At 37.5% G+C, this 20,946-nt stretch overlaps 1 protein-coding gene across 5 annotated transcripts in view; it reads right to left on the bottom strand.

Moving 5' to 3' along the window:
• Positions 1–1,718: 1,718 nt before the first annotated feature.
• rapgef6 (Rap guanine nucleotide exchange factor (GEF) 6) overlaps positions 1,719–20,946 on the bottom strand; it is a 245,849-nt gene continuing 226,621 nt past the window's right edge. For 3 of the 5 annotated variants that reach the window (XM_052013253.1, XM_052013255.1, XM_052013256.1), the window contains 4 exons: positions 14,362–14,581; positions 12,167–12,723; positions 5,447–5,782; positions 1,719–3,975 (listed from right to left, as the gene is read on the bottom strand). In XM_052013253.1, coding sequence (XP_051869213.1) covers positions 3,950–3,975; positions 5,447–5,782; positions 12,167–12,723; positions 14,362–14,581 — 1,139 coding nt within the window. In that variant the 3' untranslated portion in view covers positions 1,719–3,949. The remainder of the gene's footprint in view (positions 3,976–5,446; positions 5,783–12,166; positions 12,724–14,361; positions 14,582–20,946) is intronic. The other 2 variants (XM_052013254.1, XM_052013257.1) reach the window with 2 other exon arrangements.

Here is a 20,946-nt window from a genome sequence, read left to right as displayed (position 1 = left end):
TGGAAACAAGGCATGGCAATTAGTGATTTCATTGTTTCATTGAAGAACCTATCCTTGCAGTAGTTTTGGTGCTTTTCTTAGATAGGGAATTATGTATTTAGTTTGTATATGGATTGGTAGATGAATGAATTCAGTCAAAGCTGTTGTGCATGCAACAATCTGACATTTGAACTTGCATGTAAAATAACTGTGATAATGTGGTGAAGGCGGCATTTGGCATGCAAGAATGTTGAGAATTTTGTCCACACGAAGAAATTAGCTGAGGTCACAGTCAGACAGCTGTAGCAAAGTTCAAGGCATTGAAACCAGGTCTTTATCATAATTGTGAGACCCATTCAGACAATTGCTATCATTGCAATGTCAATCACTCAGCAGTCTTGTCAGGTTAGCACAGCCAACATAAAAGTCACATTTCAACAGCCTGAAGATCCAGGGCTAAAATAAACAAGAAAAGTCATGTCAGAGGAAATTGCCTGTGACAAGAAAAATGAGAACTTCATAGTTTGGAAGTTCACTCAGACAACTTTTCTCTCATAGTACAGCAATACAATTAAGTACAAGGGTTCTGAGTAGAACACCATTGCAAATCTATTAAGGATTCCATTTGAGCTCTTATTTTGGAATAAAAATGTGAACCCATTTAATGTGTAGATCATGAGGATTTTCCATTAACTGCATTTAAAATTGCAGACAAGATTCAGTGTTGAAAAAGGTCTAGGAATAGACATTGAAATTGACAATGAATTTGACAAGAGTACTGACAACAAACTAAAGCTCTTCCACAACCATTTCAATGAGTTGTCACATGCACAGGGATGCATTGGGAGAGGCAATAGAGTAGTAATACCCACAACTCTTGAGGGAAAATAATTTGGATAAACTTAAAACACAGCACTGCAAAGTTGGTATGAAAGCAATTCCAAGCATATTTACCTGCCCTTCTTGGAAAAGTCCTCAAATCATTTGTATGCAAATGCAGTCATTGCTAAACTTGTAGGAAAAAGCTACCAAAAATTCAATCACAGTCATGGGGGACTAAACCTTCTTACAAAATACACATAGGTTTCTGTGAAAAAAGGGATGATGATTTCCTGGCATTGATCAATAGTGACTCAAAGTGGATTGAAGTGATATTCAAAACTCAGCATGAAACACAAGTTGGCCAATTTTTTGCCAGAGTACACAACTCTTATAACTACCACAAGCTATCAACTTGCAGAATCTTTCCTTTGAAGAGAAAATTGTGAACACACTTGAGCCTTGTTCAATCAAATTTGACTTTTAAATTTGAACAGAAGCAGTTGAGACAAAAAATATCATTTTGATTTAACTTCAAGCAAAGAATGTATTTGTGTTCTTGGTCTCCTTAGCAAGTCATGTGCAACTAATTAGGAAGTAAAGACCATGGTTTAAGGCTTGTAGAACCAAGAAATTTTTGTGTGAGATAGATGGCAAAATCAAAAGCATTTGAGTCAATCAAATAATCGCTGCTATTGATGAACTCTCTCTGGCTGGTGAATTACAAATTCACAATATTGTGGCTGAACTGAATCCAGTACGAACTTCAGAAAGTACCAAATTGAAACAAGCCTGACAAAGGAACAGAACCCTCTCTGAATTATAGTCACAACATAAGAACTAACATTCCCTCATAAAATTACAGGAAAAAACTCTTAAAAAGGACTACAATCATACATTACTGCTCTTTATTGGTTTACTCATTCACTTTAATGAAATCTGAAGAAATAAACAATACATTTTATAACATTTGTTCAACAAAAATATAACAAATATGTACACTGATAAAAGTATAAAAAAACATACAGACACGAACTGTCTTTCTAAAAGACATAAGTTACAAGTAGTATCAAAAGTAGGAGAAAACATTAGTTAATATTACATATTCTTTACAATTATATTTCTTCTTTGTGAATGGACATCGCAGAATATTTCTCTAATACCTGTATGTTTACAATGATTGTGCAGCTTATTCAATATGCTTAACGCCCATTTTGATAAGAATACATAGTCCATGAAGTGCACTCCAGTTTTATATATATGTATATCAAAAATAAAGCCCAAATTACCATTAACAAATGACATTGTGGGAAAAAATTGCAAACAATCACCCAAGGCTGAAGATTTTAAATTAGATTTAAATAAAGCACTGACAAGATTTGCTACTATGAATACTACACAATCTTGTTGAACAAACTGATCAATATGATCAGTCAATTTTTTTTTTAAACAGTCACAGTAGGACAAGCAGATGCAAGCCACACTGTAATCTGGATATAAAGAAAACTAATCAAGATTTATTTTTTTTTTCCTCATTTATCTTTTTTATATCTCCTTTTATTTACATTTAAGGGGCAGAAAGTGTTTTAGTCCTTTAATAAGGAAGCTTCTGGCAATCATAATACTGTACTTGTTTCAATTTACCGCTTAGTTTCAAAAACCTTGCTGCCCCTATGATTAAATAAAGGCACAAGGGATCATGCCCAAAATTCCTGACCATAAATAATGGCCAATCACAATCTGGAAAACTAAAATTAATTCTGCAAAAAAAAACAATAACTTTACCTTGCTTCTTGCTTACCTTGTAAACTTTCCTCACCAGTTAAGGTGCAAAGACAATGCCACAGTGAATGATTTAAAAAAGTCAAGTAATGTCATTATATAACTACCAGCCAATGTAAGAAATTAAGATTTTGTTCAGAGGTTAGTCTTGATGAAAATAGTTTTTCCAGTCACATATATGATCATATACACATACAAATAACTAGACCAACAAATAAGTAATTAAAAACTGCTAGATTTTTGAAGTTTTAAAGAATAATTTTGGTGGTGGATAATCTCTATCTACTCTTCAGTCAGGTTTTGGAGGTAAAGAGGAAGATGCAATAATTAAAAATTAATGAGACTTAAACTGCATACTAAATGATTCTTAAATAAAAAAATTGCAACATATTTTTTGCTTGCTCAATAGCCCGAACAGTGGCATACTTAGATAGAATTTTAAGCAACCAAGCAACATAGATGCTTTGGATGATCAGCCTACTTGCAGCATAGCTCCAGTTGACAAACCATTGATTTGATTTGTTTCCCTAGTAAGCCATTTATAAATAGACACTCTACATCTGGTCTTGGTTGTATAATCCAGATTCCTGTCATATGTGCAAACACAGCATAATAGAAGTTCACAACAGAATTTATGCCACACAATCTAGTCCCATGCTTGACAGCACAAAGCATTACGAGTACAAGAATTCCCAAACAATGTTGCTAAAATCTAACTGCAATCCCCAAGTCAATACAGCTTTCATTAAAACTGAAAAGATGCTAATTTGTATTTTAATGTAAATTAGTAAACTATGGAAATAAACAGAATATCCACTAAGGACCAAAGGAAAATGGAATACCCTGTTTGTCATGAAAATCTTAAGTCAACACAATCTATAATCAACAGCCCTTAGCTGGCCACCACCTGTGTAAGGTAACACAATTTATGAGTGTTTCCCCTGATCAGTCTAGTTATTTGTACACTATTTATGCTCATATTTCAATTATGCACAAGAGATTAAATTACAATATAATTCATTAATTAAAACTACTTTAGAGCCTAATATCTAATGCCTAATATTCCCAAAATTAAAAAGCATTTGGCAAGATTAAGATTACCAAATACTGCACTTCAGATAGCAGGAGTGAATGCAGCTTTACAAACTTGGAAAACTAAACTGTGCTTGATTTAATTACTTTCCACTCAAAGACAAAATGGATAGGCCTTCATGATTTTGCCACATGCAGAACTTGACGCAAAGATGATGTACTTTAAGGCAGAAAACAAAAAAAAAGCAGCTGCCTGCATTCTGAAAACAAAAAATATTATGGTCCTTATAAGTCCAGTGCTCCACTGTTGCAATGGGAACCCCAAATTATCCAAGCATCAAACTGCAGAAACCTGTTCGTCTTCTGAAAAGTAAAGGGTATATTTTATGATTTCACAATTATAATAAAACAAATCCTTAATGTAGTCTTCCTGTATTAAAATTAAATCATAAACATAAGGTATTTCTGCTTAAAGCAGTAATTAGGATGGTGAGCATATGTTCATTTCTATAGGACCATTTATTGCATAGAGTTTAACGTTATCACATTCAGAAGTAATCGCAAATAAAATGGTAATCTAAATGGTTTTGGGCTTTGAAATCAAAGTAACTGAAAACTCCAAAATGAGATTATTGTTTTGAAATCAAAGCCATGCAAATTATTTGTATTGCTGTCTGTAGAGGGTAGTTTAATATTGGATCTTTTTAGTGTTTACAGTGTGGGTATTGTCTTGCAATGTTTGTAATGATGCTCACTCTGGAGGGTTAACAACTGACTAAAAATTTGTGATTTATTTTTGTGAGGTTGGGTATTAATTTATTGATTTGTAAAAAAATTGTTTATCTAATATATATTATAATGAGTTCTAGAATTCTATTATTTATAAAAGGCAAATATAGACAAACATATTTATAACAGTTTTTCCAGACTCATAACAGAAAAATTTGATTCCTGCTGAAAAAAATGGGCATTACAAAAATGCATTTAAACACGAGACAAATACACTTCTGTGATTTTGAGTTATTCTATTGTTTTTAAGACTGTGATACAATGATACAGCTCTTAGTACTTCACAGAATTGAATTAAACTGAAAAACAACACAAGTCATCTCAGGACATTAACTCTAAAAATGAAATAGTATTCAGATTTTAAATGTGAAATCACTATTTAACAGGAAGGTAAAAACCAAATCTGTGTGCTAATGGAAAAATGAACAGACTTTGAAAATATAATGAAAAAAATCTGAAATCGATAAAAAAATTCAACAACAAAACTAATGCACACTCTACAGATTCAGATTTTCAGATATCTACCGATTAGTTTAGTTGGATGATCTTTTCCTAATGAATAAAATTCTAGAGACTGCAGTGTATTTGGAAGCATGTGTCATCAGATATGGTGTTGACTATGGTTGCTTTCTCATAGGAATACATAAAGCCGATATCAGATAGAACTGGATGGAGCAAATGGAAGGAAAGAAGATTAGGAGGCCTTGTTGGATTCTTGCTGAGCACTTTATGGCAATATACCTAGATTGGTTTTGGCAGAACACCAAGTCAAACACTCAAAACATCCACATATATAAATATTCATAGTTGATGAATAGTCAAAAGAAGAAGAAATGTTTATTCCCGACAGAGGCAAAATCATCCAATTGATGCTTATTTAAAGATAACTACATTTTATATTTGTAGCACATTCTCTATGTTATTTTCTAAAAATGACTTCAACTAATGCAGAAAATGGCTAAATTCAACTTAGACCAATGAGTATTGACTAATTGATCAATGCTACTTATTTTACTTCTACGTTTCTTCTGATCAGGCAACTTACCATCATCTTCATCATCTTGAAGACCCTGGTGGTTAAGCTGTGCAAGTCTGGGGTCAGATTCAGGCAGTTTATGCCACTGAGGTATTCCCAGAACTTTAGGTTGGTTGCTGGACATTGGTTGACTAGCAATGGGAGTCTGCGGCAGTCTGGCCTCGTCAGAAGTTTGTGGTACCATCCGTGACCTTTTCAATGCAACACTATAGTCTGGAGGTTTTAAGTGCGGATGGTGACGTCCTCCTTCCTTTATATGTGCTATCGGAATTCCCACGTAGCCTGGAGGAGTGGGTGGTGGCTCTCTATACCTACCATCCCTTTGTGCTGCAGTAACACAATACACTAGTATAAGAGATAATCATTGTTACATTAATGAGGTTCATGAAAGGAAAAGTGAAAAAGATTAAAAGTAAAGATATGATCTGTTAGGAAGTTAAAACAAAAATAAGGAAAAGTCTAAAACACTAACCTTATCAGAATTACGTGCAAAGGAAAAGTATTTGCTTATAATAGCTTCACTATCAAAATCAACTTCTGCTTTAATTACAGAAATAAAATTCTTAAAACCTTACAACACTGGGGTCTGGCATTTGGTCCACCATGCCAATGTTTTTGAAAGCGGTGTCCAATTAGTCACATCTCCCCTGTGCCCTCTTCTCCCATAGCTCTGCAATTTTGTTTTACTGAGTTACTGCTTCAAAATCAGTCTCTATAACCATTTCAGCCAATGCACTGTACCTTGTAAACAAATCATTTCACTTCATTTCTGTTTTGCTTTGCAATTTTATTTAAACCAATGTCCTCTGACTACTGATCCAATGCCAGTGTGAACGATTTCTCCTCTTTCATTCAATCAAAAGTCCCATATTTAATCTTCAGAACTTCAATTAAATGCCATTTTATCTCTCTCTGCTCTAAAGGGAACAACTTCATATAATGAAGGCCTCTTTTCCCTCATATTCTGGCACATATACTCTGTACCCGCTCCCTAAGGCCCTCATGTCATTCCTATGGAAAGAGAAACAGAAATAACATTTCAGGTCAAAGACCCTTTGTAAGCTCTGATGAAAGGCTGCAATATTAACTTTGTTTCTCTTTCTATGAAAAATATCTGATCTTCTGAGAGCTTCCAGCATTTTCTGTTTTTAATCACATTCCAGGGACCCAGGTTCAATCCTGACTTTCAGTGCTGTGTGGAGCTTGTGTGATTTCCCTCACCCCACGAGATCTTGTGGGTTTCCTCTGGGTGCTTCAGTTTCCCCCTTCATGCTAAAGATGTGCTATTAGGTTAATTGCTTCTCAGTGTGGGTAAACAGTAAAGTAATCCAAAAGAGAAGTTGACTGGCACATCAAAGAGAATAACATTGGTGGTGGTGTAGAATGTGAGGGGGGGTCTTTAAGACTACAGCATGATATAGATCAGCTGGAAAGTTAGTTGGAGCAATGGCAAATGGAATCTAATTCTGACAATTGCAAGGGTACATTTTGGGACGTACACAGTGAATTGTAGCAAGTGTTGATGAACAGAGGGACTGTGGGGTGCAAGTTCATAGACCCCTGAAAGTGGCAGCACAGGTGGATAATGTGATGAAGAAGGCATACGGCATGCTTGCCTTCATTGCCTGTGACAAAGAATAGAAGATCTGGGACATCATGTTATAGCTTTATAAAACATCGGTTTGGCCACATTGGAGTAGTATGTGCACTTCTGGTTGTCACCATAGGAGGAATATGATTACACTGGAGAGGGTGCAGAGGTGATTCACCAGGATGTTGCCTAGACTGAAGTATTACAGCTTTGAGGAGAGACTTGGGTTTGTTTACCCTGGAGTGAAGACGACCAAGGAGTGACCTGATAGAGGTATATAAAATTATGAGGGGGTGTAGATAGGGAAGATAGTAAACATGGTGGGGAAACAAAGACAAGAGGGCATAGGTTTAAGGTGAGAGGTAGGAGATTTAAAGGGTACCTGAAGGGGAATTTCCACCTCCCCCCCTCCCCCCCTCCCCCCACACACACAAAGCATGGTTGGAGTTTGGAATGATTTGCCTGAAGATGAGGTGGAGGCAGATACTCTCATGTCATTTAAGAGCCATCTATACAAGTGCTTAAATTGCCAAGGAATAGATGGATCTAACACAATAATGGATCTAACACAAGTAAATGGGATTAGTGTAGGTAGGTACAAAAAGGACCTGTTTTCTGTGCTGTACGATTCGAAGAGGTTGTAGACCATAAGGGGATAAGAGGAGGGGGAATGGGACAGAAGGGATTGCTTTGCTGGGAGCCGGCATGGACTCGATGGGTCAAATAGTCTCCTTCATTAGTGTGTAAAAAGTGTCATAATGTTTAATTGTCATTATACTATCTCACCATTGCTGCAATTGAACTAGTGACTGCTGTTATATTGTGACATACCAAATAGCATGACACAATGTTATGTCCAATGACACAATCATCTTTATATCTTTTAGCTTTATCAACATATTCCCCAGAGTATTCCAGATATACTTGAAGCCCCTTGCATACATGCTATAAACAAAACTATAGCCTTGGAATGGCAAGAGCGATGTTACTAAAGCAACCTGAATGAATTATTTACTGTCCTACACTTCACTGCCAGCCATCTACAGATAAAATATAGTCCAGGATTTTAAAATGCTGTGAGCGAAGCTTGCTGCTAACTTACAAATCACATTTGTACTTATGCAGACTTCAGAATGGGAAATTTTTAGACAAAGCTGGCCACCAGTTCAACAACCTTATCATGGGGGTGCTGGGTGATAAAGTACAAGCTGCACTCACACAATAACTATAAAAAAAAACCCTGATAACCTGCTAAACAATGTCCTGTGGCTTAATGTACGGCAAAAAATGAAATGTCTCTGACATTCAGGAACATACAAAAATGTTCCATAGCTATTTAAAAAAACTGAAAAATGAAGAAAACAATAAACTTAAAACACTCAAAACAATTATACATTCACAGAGTTCACAGCACGGACACCAGCCCTTTGGCCCAGCTTGTTCATGCTGAATAAGATGCCTGTCTAAGCTAATTCAATTTGCCCGAATTTGTCCCATATCCCTCTAAAACTTTCCTATGTAAGGAAAGTGTCCAAGTGCCTTTTAAGTTATCTGCCCCCACCATCTCCTCTGGCAGCTTGTTCTATATACCCACCAACCTTTGTGTGATTTTCCTACCCCTCAGATCCCCTTTAAGTTTTTCCCCTCTCAGCTTAAACCTGTGCCCTCTAGTTTTAGACTCCCCTACCCTGGAAATAAAACTGCAACTATCTATGCCTCATAAATTTATGAACCTGTATAAGGTCATCCTTCAGCCTCCTCTGCTCCAGGGAAAATAGTTCCAGCCTATCCAATCTCTCCTTACAACTTAAGCCCTCCAGTCCAATCAACACCCTTGTGAATCTTTTCTACACCCTCTCTAGGTTAATCACATTCTTCCTATAGTATGGTGACCAGAACTGCACACAATACTCCAAGTGCTGCATAACCAATATCTTGTACAAATGTAATGTGACGTCCCAACTCTTGTTCTCAATGCCAAGGCCGATGAAGGCAGGCATGCATACACCTTCCTCACCACTTTCAGGAAATTATGTAGTTATGCCCCAAGGTCTCTTTGTTCAATACCACTCCCCAGGGCCCTGCCATTCACTGTGTATGCCCTGGCTTGGTTTAATTTCTTGAAATACATCACTTTGCACTTAGAGTTAAATTCCATCTGCCATTCCTTTGCCCACTTTCCCAACTCATCTCTATCTTGCTGTAATGTTAGATAACCTTCATTATTATGGGTGTCATCCGCAAACTTACTAATCATGTCACCTACATTCTCACTCAAAACACTAATATACATGACAAGCAACAATCTCTACGGCACACCACTGTTTACAGGCCTCCAAGCTGAAAAACAACCCTCCACCTCCTACCACTAAGCCAATTTTGTAATCAATTGGCTAGCTTACCCTGGATCTCATGTGTTTTAAAACCTTCTGAACCACCCTACCATGTGGGACCTCGTCAAAGACCACATAGACAATGTCTATCGCCCTGCTACGCCCTCGTCAATCCTCTTGGTCACCTTCAAAAAACTCAACCAAGTTTGTGAGACATGATTTCACATGAACAAAGCCATACTGACCATCTCTAAATCAGTCCCCTTTCCAAGTGCAAATTAATGTTACCTCTCAAAATCCCTTCCAGTAACTTACCCACCACTGATTTAAAGCTTACTGGCCTGTAGATCCCTGGCTTGTCCTTGCAGACCTTCTTAAATAAAGGCACAACATTAGCCATCCTCCAGTCTTTCGGTACTTCACCTGTGGGCTAACTAAGATACTAAAACCTCTGCCAGTGCCCCAGTAATTTCTTCCCTTGCTTCCCACAACATTCTAGGATCCACCTAGTTAGGCCCCAGGGATTTATCCACCTTCATGCACTTCAAGAGTGCCAATATCTTTCGTAACATTGATACGTTTCAGGATATCACAGTTCTCTTCCCTGAATTCATTAGCTTCCATGCCTTTCTCCACGGTAAATACAGACAAGTAGTATTCATTTAAGACTTCGCCCACCTCATGTGGCTCCACACATGGATTTCCACACTGATCTACTCATTCTCTAGTTACTCTTTCGCTCTTAATACGAGCTTTTAGGATTACTTTATCTGCCAAGGATATCTCATGTCCCCTTTCTGACCTTTTATTTTCTTTTGTCCATTTTACTCCTCAAGGCACTTGCTTGATCCTAGGTGCCTAAACCTGATACTCGCCTCCTCCTTTCCCTTAACCAGATCCTTGTCACTTGACAGATGTTCTTTTACCTGCTAAAAGCCTCTTCCAATCAACCTTTCCGAGTTCTGACCTAATACCATCAAAAGTAGTCTTGCCCCAGTTTAGGACTTTAACTTGTGGACCAATCCTATTTCTATAACTATTTTAAAACTAATAGAATTATTGCCACTAGTCCCAAAGTGCTCCCACACTAACCCATCAGCCACTTGCCCAGCCTAATTTCCAAAGAGGAGTTTGAGTGTAGTCACTTCTCTAAAACAAGTCACTTTCTATTTGTTACTGAGGGGAATGGCCACATGGGAATCCTGCACTGTCCACTCCTGCCTTTTCTGACGATCCTTCAACTACCTGTTGCCTGCACCTTTGGAGCGACCACTTTACTAAAGCTCCTGTCTATGATGCTCTCTTAGACAGGAGATTTTACAGTGGCAATTACCTCAATCCATTGTAGTTGCCTTCTGCATTAATGAAGAGAACACGCTACTTGCTGCTAACATGGCACAGTTTGTTTGATGTTTACAATGCTAGGAACCCAAAAGTAACTTAACACTCTGGTGCAGAAGTTCTAGGTTGGAACATGGCTGCAGAATCACCAGTGAACAGCATCAGCAAGCTCTGGACATCTGCATCTGCGCAAGGATGTGTAAAAATCCTTGTTTTCTAGTATTTCCCTGCAAAATCCAGCCCATTATTTCAAAGTTAACATTTCATGAGAACTAGGAAGTTAGTAAACAAACATGTCTTAAGTTGCAGAGAAAGAGTGGGTGGGCAGAGAGCATAAAGGGAATGCCAGTGATAGGGTGGAGATCAAGAGGAACTGATTGCACAGATTTATTTGTGTTTGCTGAAAGAGGATGGTCGGCAATAACTGCAGCCAAACACAGATTGGGAGACTACAAAATACCTTTGCTTAGAACAGAGAGATCATCCTGACTTTACACTCCTGTAATTTTAATTCTGCATCCCACTCCAACTCTGACCTCCCGGTCTTTGGTCTCTTACATGATTCCAACAAAGCCTAAAATAAGCTTGAGGAGCAGCATCTTATCTTCCGCCCAGGCACTTTTCAGTCCTACGACTCAACACTGAATTCAACCATTTCAGATAACCAGCCTATCTAGTTTGTAACATAACTGGTCATTTCTGATGCAAGATCAGAAACTCAGTTTTGCTTTTATCAGCAGCTGCTGCCAGACCTGGTTGGTATTTTCAGTATTTTCTTTTAGTTCAGATTTACAGAACTGCAGTTCAAGCATCTCTGTTTGTAAATAAAAATCAAAAAACTGCAGATACTTAAAGGATCTCAGATGTGAGACTGTTTTTCTTTCCACAGATGCTGCCTGACCTGTGTTTTTCCACCATTTTCTGTTGTTATTTAATTTTCTTCTCTCTCTTTTCTGCCTCATTCATCTCCTGCTACTTACACCTACTCAGACAGGTCAGCTGTACTTAAATGAAAATACAAAAACCTCCATCGGAGACCAACAATGTCCTCCCTTGCTTCCCTTAGCAGCCTGGGATAGATGGTGTCATGCCTTGGGGATTTATTCCCCCCCCCCCCCACCCCCAAATATGCTGCAATACATTTACCACATCCTCCTTCCTGATATAGACATGCTTCTGAATATCAGCATACCCCTCCCTTAACTCTCCAGCTTCCACATCCTTCTTACTGCTGAATACTGATGGGAAGCTTCATTTAATCTTGTATCTTTTCAGTAGCTTTAGTGATGATCTTATTAAATGATGGAGCCTTACTCTTGCTCCTTATTCATATGTCCATAACTTAATATCTTCTAATCTAACAATATTATTGCAAATAACTTAATAACCAAAGCTACTACTTTATAATTGATTTATATTAAAATGCATTATGAATGTCAGATATTTACATGTGGTTTTTCTTACCTATGAGACCCTTTTCTGTGCTTGAAGTGACAGCTTTGCAAGAGGGGTCAATGTTTGGTTTAGAATTTGAAAAATTCTCACTGCGCCCAGGTGCTTCAGCTGTAGTCTCGTGCAATCCTACTCGGTTAACGGTTCCAAAGTCTGTTTCATACTTGTCCAAGTGGGAATATGTTGAAGACATCCAGCTTTCCCTGGAATGAACACATTCAATGCTGTCTTTAGACTGAATCGGACAAGGGCTTTTAGTCAGGTTTCCAGAGTATAAGTGACAGCCTGTGGTCCAAGATTCTGTCAGTTCAATTTCTGCAATTGGTCCATCTAAAGTATGAGTATATTTAGAAGCATTTAGTAGGTCCCAGTTTTTCTGATTTTGGATTGTCTGGATGTTGTCATGGGAGTTGCTGGAGTATGAAGTCCAGCTTCCACGGCCACTGTCCGCTGCATCAATTGAGATGTGATCATTGTGTTCGCGGGCCAACTCTTCATTACTTGAAGATGTGACTGCTGTATCCATAACCAGGCACCCTCGCTTTTCAGTACTTAAAATTACAGAAGAACTGAAGGGGAAAACAGATGTGTCACTATTATGGTTGACCAATTTTTAGCCATGTTGGTGATTAACCTTTTATGGATAAAACCCAGATTCCCAAATTGTTTTGTAGTATCAGTGAACTCTAGGTAATAACTTTCACCTCATTCAAGCAATGAGGGAAGGGAAAGAGGAGAGGGAAAAGGGGCGAGATAGAACTCTGATGTCAATGAAATGGCTTAAAATAAATATTTTGCTCCTGATCCTTGTTGAAAAAACACTATTTTAAAATTGCACTTTGAGTTATTTCATTAAATGTTATTTAAACTGCATGATAGGTTACCTATAGTGGATATATTGCAGTTGGCAATCGACATTGTATGGATGACTGGCAAAGTCACAGAATGAAGAAAAGTTCATTTTGCATCTAACTTTGTTCAGAAAGAGCATCACCCAAAGCTATTACTTGGTCTCAGTAAGCCATTCTCAGCCTAATCACCAAGTTTCACTCCCACCATTATATGACTAACAATAATAAAACATAGAGTATACAATAAATTTGAAACCCATTTTAAATCCTAAGTACAGAAGAGCGAGTTACACAAAGCTGCAATTTAATACCAGCGTGTTTTATGTAATGTTGTGAAGAACGGTGATGAAATGATCACAATTCTGTCCTCAATTATCCCGTGTAGATGTCAAATGTGATGGTGGTCATGTTGTACAATTACGATTACTGTGATAGATTCAAAATGAACAATTTACAAATTTAACAATGAATATCTATGACATAGCATTCAGATATTTCCCTTAATTGTATTTACATATGAGTAAATGATGCCAGTAATTAGACCATCAGACTATTCATTGCACTTTTGTTCGATGAGAATAAACACATCATTACTAATGCAAAATAGACAAATGATAAAATGAACTACTGCTTATAAATTACCTTCAATGAATATGACTTATACTGCCCAAAATAAAATTTCAAAACCGTTTTCTATCTGCATAAGGTGCTTTCTTTTCTTAAAATTAAATTTTATTATGAAGGACTTGAGAGTGATAACAAGTTGGCATCAAGTGATCCAAAATAGATAGTTTACCAAAAGAAATGGTAGAGCAAGGACCCTGATTGGGAGAGGATGATTTACAATGAAAATTTTCTGGCTACTCTTTTGATGCAGTTCCACAGAGGTAAAAGCCACAATAAACAGAACTAAACCTGACAGACCAATTTGAATTATATTAATAAAAGAGCAATTGAAGTAGAAAATTCTGATGAAATCTAACATACAAGAATGAGACAGCTATCATTTGACTGAGGTCGATACAGTCACTACATGTGATCTTCCATCACGCTTGTGGAATTTCAAAAACTGCCATCTTTTGTTATCTTACCCATTGCCTTCGTACATACAATGAGAGAGAATCTTAAAAATTTGTCCTACAGTCTAAATACTGGCAAGAAATTCATGTTAATGAATTCTTCTTGCTCATTCACTTTTCAGACCAATAACTGAGGCCCTCAATTTCTTAGTGCCCAAAAAAATCTACTCATCTCATCCTTGATTATACACAATGAAAATGTCCAGGGCTCATTGGGAAAGAGAATGTTGAAAATTCAAATTGAGTCGTGCTACATGAATGCCCATGCTGCCTTTACCTTGTGTTGGGTTGTGCAGATCTGTTTGCCTGTGGTACGTGTCTCCCTCCACCTGGTTCTGCTGCATCTGGCACACTGATGGACTGTGGCAAACTCCTCTCATCCTGCATAGCAATGCACATGGAATCAACAGAGCAATTGCTGACAATGCTGGAACGTGATGAAATCTCACTGTGACTTGAGTCGGAGAAGTTGTCGATTCTTGTGATTGGAGCCAGGGCTAAAGTTAAACATAAAAAAATAAAATCATCCATTTGCTCTGTAGGTGTTGGTTTGATACTGCAATTATTTTTGTGGGAGAGTATGGAGACTATTGGAGTATCCATCACAGCACTTTTTAATAAGATTGGACAGGCCAAAGTTCATGCACTTATATTCAAAAACATTCAAATAGCTCAGGTCACTTTCAATAACTGGTCAAGTATTAAAATATGAATTGCCTCTGCTTTTGATAGAAGGGGGTTTACTGAACAAGGCTGAAGGAGGTGGGCGTGGTGGGGGGGCAAGTTTCATTTAGAAAGCCTGGTATTCTGGATTCCCAGTATGCTGTGGAGCTTTTGCACTGAAGCACACTTCTTCCCATTTCGACAGGATGCCTGCCGAGATGTTATCTGATTGACAGAGCTAGCTTCCAGTTGGGGAGGTGGAGGCTAGTGGGAGAAGCTGCAAAAGGGCAGAGTATAAAGTGAGCCTGTCATTAGTGAGAGCTTGAGGGAAAGAGTGGGTTCCTAATGGTAAGGAAGCAGCTAACATGGAAGGCTAGTGCAACACGCACACACACCAGCTCACCTGGTCCACCAGCTTGACGCAAAACACCATTGATACTTAATCTTGCTTTTGTCTCCACCAGTTGGTCTGGAGAGCATTTCTTGTACTTTCTCTTTTTATTACTACATGGACAATTTTCACTCAAAGTTGTCCTCACCCACTTTGAACTAGACTTGGAAAATCCAGCCAGTCAAACATAATATGCAAGTTTAATCGACAAAATACTTCTTGGGGTGGAATGGCTCCCTACTCCATCTTGCCTCATTTAAACCGAAAAGTAGATAGTATTAGGTCATATTTCAGATTGTAGAAATTGTTGCATCTTATCTGACCTTAATCTGCCTATTCTTGTCTGTCTATAATTACACCCATGATTTCACAATCTCTTTTCTACCTTTGAAAAAAGTTGTAGGTTTAAGGCAATTTCAAACACTACTTGAAATTTTACAGACTAGGAATCACACCAATTCATGCTGTAATCCAACTAATGACAGATGGTGCAGGAAGACATTATAGTGACTTTGCAGATCTGCCTAGAGTCAGGCTCTCCACTATGTGATGGTACATGAAAAATACTTTGCAGTGATCCATGATATTTTATTGTTTATTCACTTTTCAGAGTGTGAATGTTGCTAGCAAAGGCAGTTTTTATTGCTCACATTAGTTTTGAACAGTTATTTGAGTGTCATGAAAAATATCGATTAGTGGAAAAAATACAAATGATGCTCACAAACAAAGCTGCTCATTTTTCAGGAAGTTTTTACATAAGTGACAGTATCTTACATAAAAAGGTTTTAATTAGAGTAACGTCACTTCCATTTGAGTGTGTTGCACTATTTGGTTTGTCTGTGAGCATCTGTGCTAAAATGTATTTTTGTGCCAAAACATGAGAAGGAACTTGTGCGGCTGTAGGAATTAAATCTTGCAAACTGCTTGAAAGGCCCAGCACACCAAGAAGCCCTACAATAGCAGAACCCCAATTGTTGATACAAACCTGTCAGTAGGGTCTGGAAACCAGATCCACCCAATCACTGCCAGTTCTGAGAAGGATTCTACACAAAGCAAGAGGAAACAAAAACACCAAAACACAGGAGTGATGCACTGTTTAGGGTATATGGCTGTGGACCCCAAAAGAGAACAGTGCTGCTGCAGCAGTGATATAGAGGTGGTCAGGAAGGTGAACTTTTTTTTATATACAGCTTCTCACAGTCAAAAGAAGTGCAATGGCCTTATTCAGACGGATAACTATTGTACTTATAGGAATGTTCACAATAAAGTTAATAAGCTCATTCCACTTTACTCTCCTGCTCTGGAATCTTATGTATTATAAATAAAACCTTCTTATTTACTTCCATCGTTTTCCACTAGAATCCAGTATTGGCTTTTTGCTGGCATTTGGATTTTGCAGCATCTATGTGCATCCTTCTTCAGGGATGTGATAATCTATATAACAAAAAATAGGGCTGAAAGTACTACAGCTAGCAAGCTCTGCCAATTCCTGCCCTCTCATCACTCCCAAGGACCAGTTTTTTTCTTAAAATTCATTCATTCATGTTGCTGACGAGGCTTGTTGTTCAATCCCAATTGGCTCCAGAATGAGTAGGTTGCGGAGCTATTTCAAAAGGTAACTAAATTGGATCTGGAATCACATATAGGCCAACTGGATAAGAATGGCATATTTCTCTCCCTAAGGAAATTAATGAACTGATAGGTCTTACAATGATCAGGTAGCTTTACATTCATTTTAATTTAGATCTTTTCCAGCTACTACTGCGGGACTTGAATTGGGGTCTCTGTAATCCCCAAGTAAAAGAAATCAAACAATATGTTCAGATTAGAACTGCAATTAAGTTTATTCCAGAGTAAAGCTATCTCCACCTTATTCCAAAAATGTTCCTCAAATCCAATTTCATGATATTTGTGTTCCCCACACAACCTTTAACTGAAAATTTATGAACGTACAGTCGACATAAACTCATGTAAGACTATTCTTAACTAATTTGTGGAGTTGGTAGGGAAGTTCTTACAATCAGCATTCACTTCAACTGTGTGGATTAAATTCCAAAATAAGTTACAAATGTGAAAAAGATGGTATTCCATGTTATCAACTGATTTAATCTTTAAGTGAAAAGTGATACTAAGTTAAAGACTCCAGCAGGCAGGCATTATGTATTGTTGATTTAATATTTTTCAGTGAACTGAATGAAGGGTCTAGGAAGGAACCTTAAGTGTGTTTCAGTTTGTACAATACTCTCATACCACTATAATATTCGGCATTTAAAATTTATACAGAAACAATTTTAGTAGATGGTATAATAAAGTCTAAAGGCAGAAGTCTACAAAAAAAATTTAGTACCCAAAGGCCACAATGGACTAGGTCTCAGTTACGCTCTTGACAATGGTACAACAGGATGATAGTGATCATACCAGAAAGACTATAATTAAGTGATTTCTGGACACGGTCAATACTTTGTTGACAGTGCAGAATTCTTCTAAAATGTAGACTTAAAGATTTTTCTATTATAAAATAAGTTTGGATGAATACCTGTCAATGAAACAGTTCAAAAATAAAATCAACTGTCAAGAAGCGCAAAAAACTCAAAGTAACTTCAACAAATTAAACTTCGTCACAGTTGTGAAATTTTAACTGGTGTAAATGGATGGAAGAGAGTATTGATATGATGAACCATGCCTGCTTCTGAATTGCACTTAGGTTTCGGGAAGGTCATCGAGCAGCACTCTCAGAACTGCCAGACATTCCAGTGAAGCTCCCTTCCAGCTGAGGAGGACTGTGTAGAACGTTATCATTTGTGGCTTCCTACAGAAAAACTAAATTCATAAAATCTTTTCTTTTAGATTAAAAAAAACAGCTGTACCAATATACATGGCATTATATTCAACTAGAAACTCTCTTGCTTTCCTGATGTCTCAGTAGATAAACACTGCAATCCAGCTGGGCAGAAACTAGGTTGCTAAATGGCCTTTTAACTCAAGCCAGGAAGTAGTGGGAGCAAGGTTGGTGCGAAAGGAAAAAGGATACAAGAAACTTTTTCTCCCTGGTTGCCATAGTCATACTTGGTTAGAGAGTACACAATGAGGTAGCGTGCTGTGCTGTGTTAAACCTCACGATCATGTATTCTTTAGCACTTACTCTTTACATTCAAACATAATGTATGAACATTTGAGCAAAGTATTAAAGAGCAGATGAGAGACAGAAAAATATCCTCACCATATTCACGCATCCCCTTAAAATGACAATGCTTAATTTTTCAATGGCTTCTAAACAATTGCCTGATTTCACTGAAATAGTACTATTTCATGGACAAGTGTACTATTTCATCCAGGTAGACAAAAAAAAAGCTATGTAACTTTAGGTAAATTTAGAGAAAACACTCACTTCCTTACACAGAGTTTCCATTAAAATTAGGTTACAAGTGGAAAAAAACACTGCTTACTATAATGATCCAGCATTCTAAAACTGGCATTTTGAAATCTGCTTTTCTATAATCTTGCTACACAAATACTAATTTATGATTTGCTGGTATGTGTACCAGAGTTACAATGAAAAAGGTTAAGATGTGGTATTGCACCCTTTATGTTTTGAAAATCCAACCAATACAATCAAAGGACAGTGACAGATGGAAGCAAGGAACTTCTCTGTAGGGATAGTACATTTGGAAGGCAGATCACTCCAGGAAGATTCTGAAATACTTCCAAATTGCCAGTTTCAGATCAGTGGGTATCTGGGAATAGATCAATTGGTCTTCCTCTAATCTGGAATACAGTACATGGAAATAGGGAGCCACAGTCACTTATTAGGACAACAAACGTAAAAACAGCAAACTTCACTTTGCTTTCCTTGTGCTCTACACAGTGCTCCACCTTTGGTACCAGTCTTAAGAAAGGCACTTCCATCTACCATTACACACGGAATATCTCACGCGAGCTGTTCCTTCCTTTTCCTTTTATTCTGACAAACCACTATACAGAGAAGATGGAGAAACACTCATATAGTCTTCCTTCTCTTGTTCCTCATCATCTTAGGGTACAACCATTCAAAAGGTCGACTGTTGGAGTTGCTGCTGGTGCTGCCTTGTTGGTTCGTCCCTACAGCTGGCACAGCACTTTTATCTGAAACACCTGTTACACGTCCTGCAGTTCCTTCTGCCTCCTTTTTGTCTGCTGAAATCTGTCTGTCTCTGGAAGAGCTTCTTTCTCGGAACCTCCTGAAAGGCGACCTCATTCTCTTTCTACTCTTTGGTTCCTGTTCTTTTTCGCCTCTAGCATCTATGACCTCGCTCATGCCTGTGCTGCCCGTCAAGCCTGTAATCTGCTGAATTTTCTTTTGCAAGTAGACACCACCTATGCCATAGGTATGTGCCACAGTGCTTTTGTGCCTGACCTCACTAGCAATGGAAGAAGAGCAGGTGGATACATTTGACGGACTTGAGTATTGTGACCACAATGGAATACCACCTGGTAGACAAAGGGATGAAATATTTAAATGTTAGATTAAAAAAACTCATCCAGAAACAGAAATATCTAAACTTCTGGGGCCATTTTCCTTTCTTGCGGCACAAGCTGTCATAAAACCAGTGTGTCTCGGTCAAAAGTTTGTTGTCCAATATTTGTCATGATTGAATACATGTCAAAACATATTAATGTTTCTTGGGTACATCTTGCCACCTACCATGAACCTTAGAACAGATATCTAAATTTCATGAACACCTAATACAGATTACAGAATATGTAATTCAAACTCTAATGAAAAGTTCCTTATTTTCTGCATAATTTAATTGCTATCCTCTTCTTCTGAAGGTGTTGCTGGGATACAATTCCACAACTATAAGTTAAAATTTAATCCCTAGGACATGTGGCCATTACTCAAAATGAACTTTGGCATTGAGTTCTAAATGGCTACTTGACTTGAGAGTTGTATCACAGAAGTGCCCACATATTCACACTTTCAATAAGTATATCTGATGGCAACCCCAGGTAATAATTTGCTCCTCTCACCCAGAAATACTAGGATAAATTGCAGTGACCCTCCATCATTATGCCTGATTAATAAAGCATTCTGTGCAGATTGAGACTTGAGGTTACAAACCATCTGGCTGTTATGCCTCCACTAACCTGGATAAATCTGCTGAGTGATTTGGTGAGTACCTCATGGGTTGATTAACAAACTTTTATGATTTGAAGCCATGCAATGTTTTTTTTTCTCCTCATTAATTACACATAAAGGAAACAGAATACAATAGATTATTGCCAAATTAATGCCAGGAAGTTAAAGAATCTTAATGGTCACCTGAAACATTTTATTTTGCCAACAACACTGCTGAAATAAAGCTAAAAATTTATTATGGTTAATAGCAATGCTCAGTATACAAAACAGCTCAGTGAATCTGCCCAAAAAAAAGTTAAGTAAACTATCCCTCAGAATTTTTCTTTAAATTTATATTGCTTACTGCATTTTTAATGAGGTAAACCTTAATGGAAAAAATAATACACTAACCACACGTGGTTAAGTGTGGAAATTGGTGTGCATTGTAAATCAACAGATCTTGTTTTACTTACTCTGTTCTATCATTTGTTTTGCACAAATGGCACTGTGACATCATCCTTCACTTAATTTTGCAGATTCATGCATCATTTTGCATTGAGTTTACCAATCAAAATGAAGCCTGGCAACAAACAGTTCAAGTCTTTTCAATTGTTAATTCAACCGCAGGTCCAGAAATTAAAATTAAACCTGTCTTTCTTATCACCACTAGCGCCCCTCATCCCATTTCTTGCATTGATTTGATAATTTACTCT

This window comes from Pristis pectinata, chromosome 4, assembly GCF_009764475.1.
Source record: "Pristis pectinata isolate sPriPec2 chromosome 4, sPriPec2.1.pri, whole genome shotgun sequence".
In the NCBI taxonomy this organism is placed as follows: Eukaryota; Metazoa; Chordata; class Chondrichthyes; order Rhinopristiformes; family Pristidae; genus Pristis; species Pristis pectinata.
The sequence above is the reverse complement of the archived record's forward strand: the minus strand, read 5'-3'. Positions and strand labels throughout refer to the sequence as shown.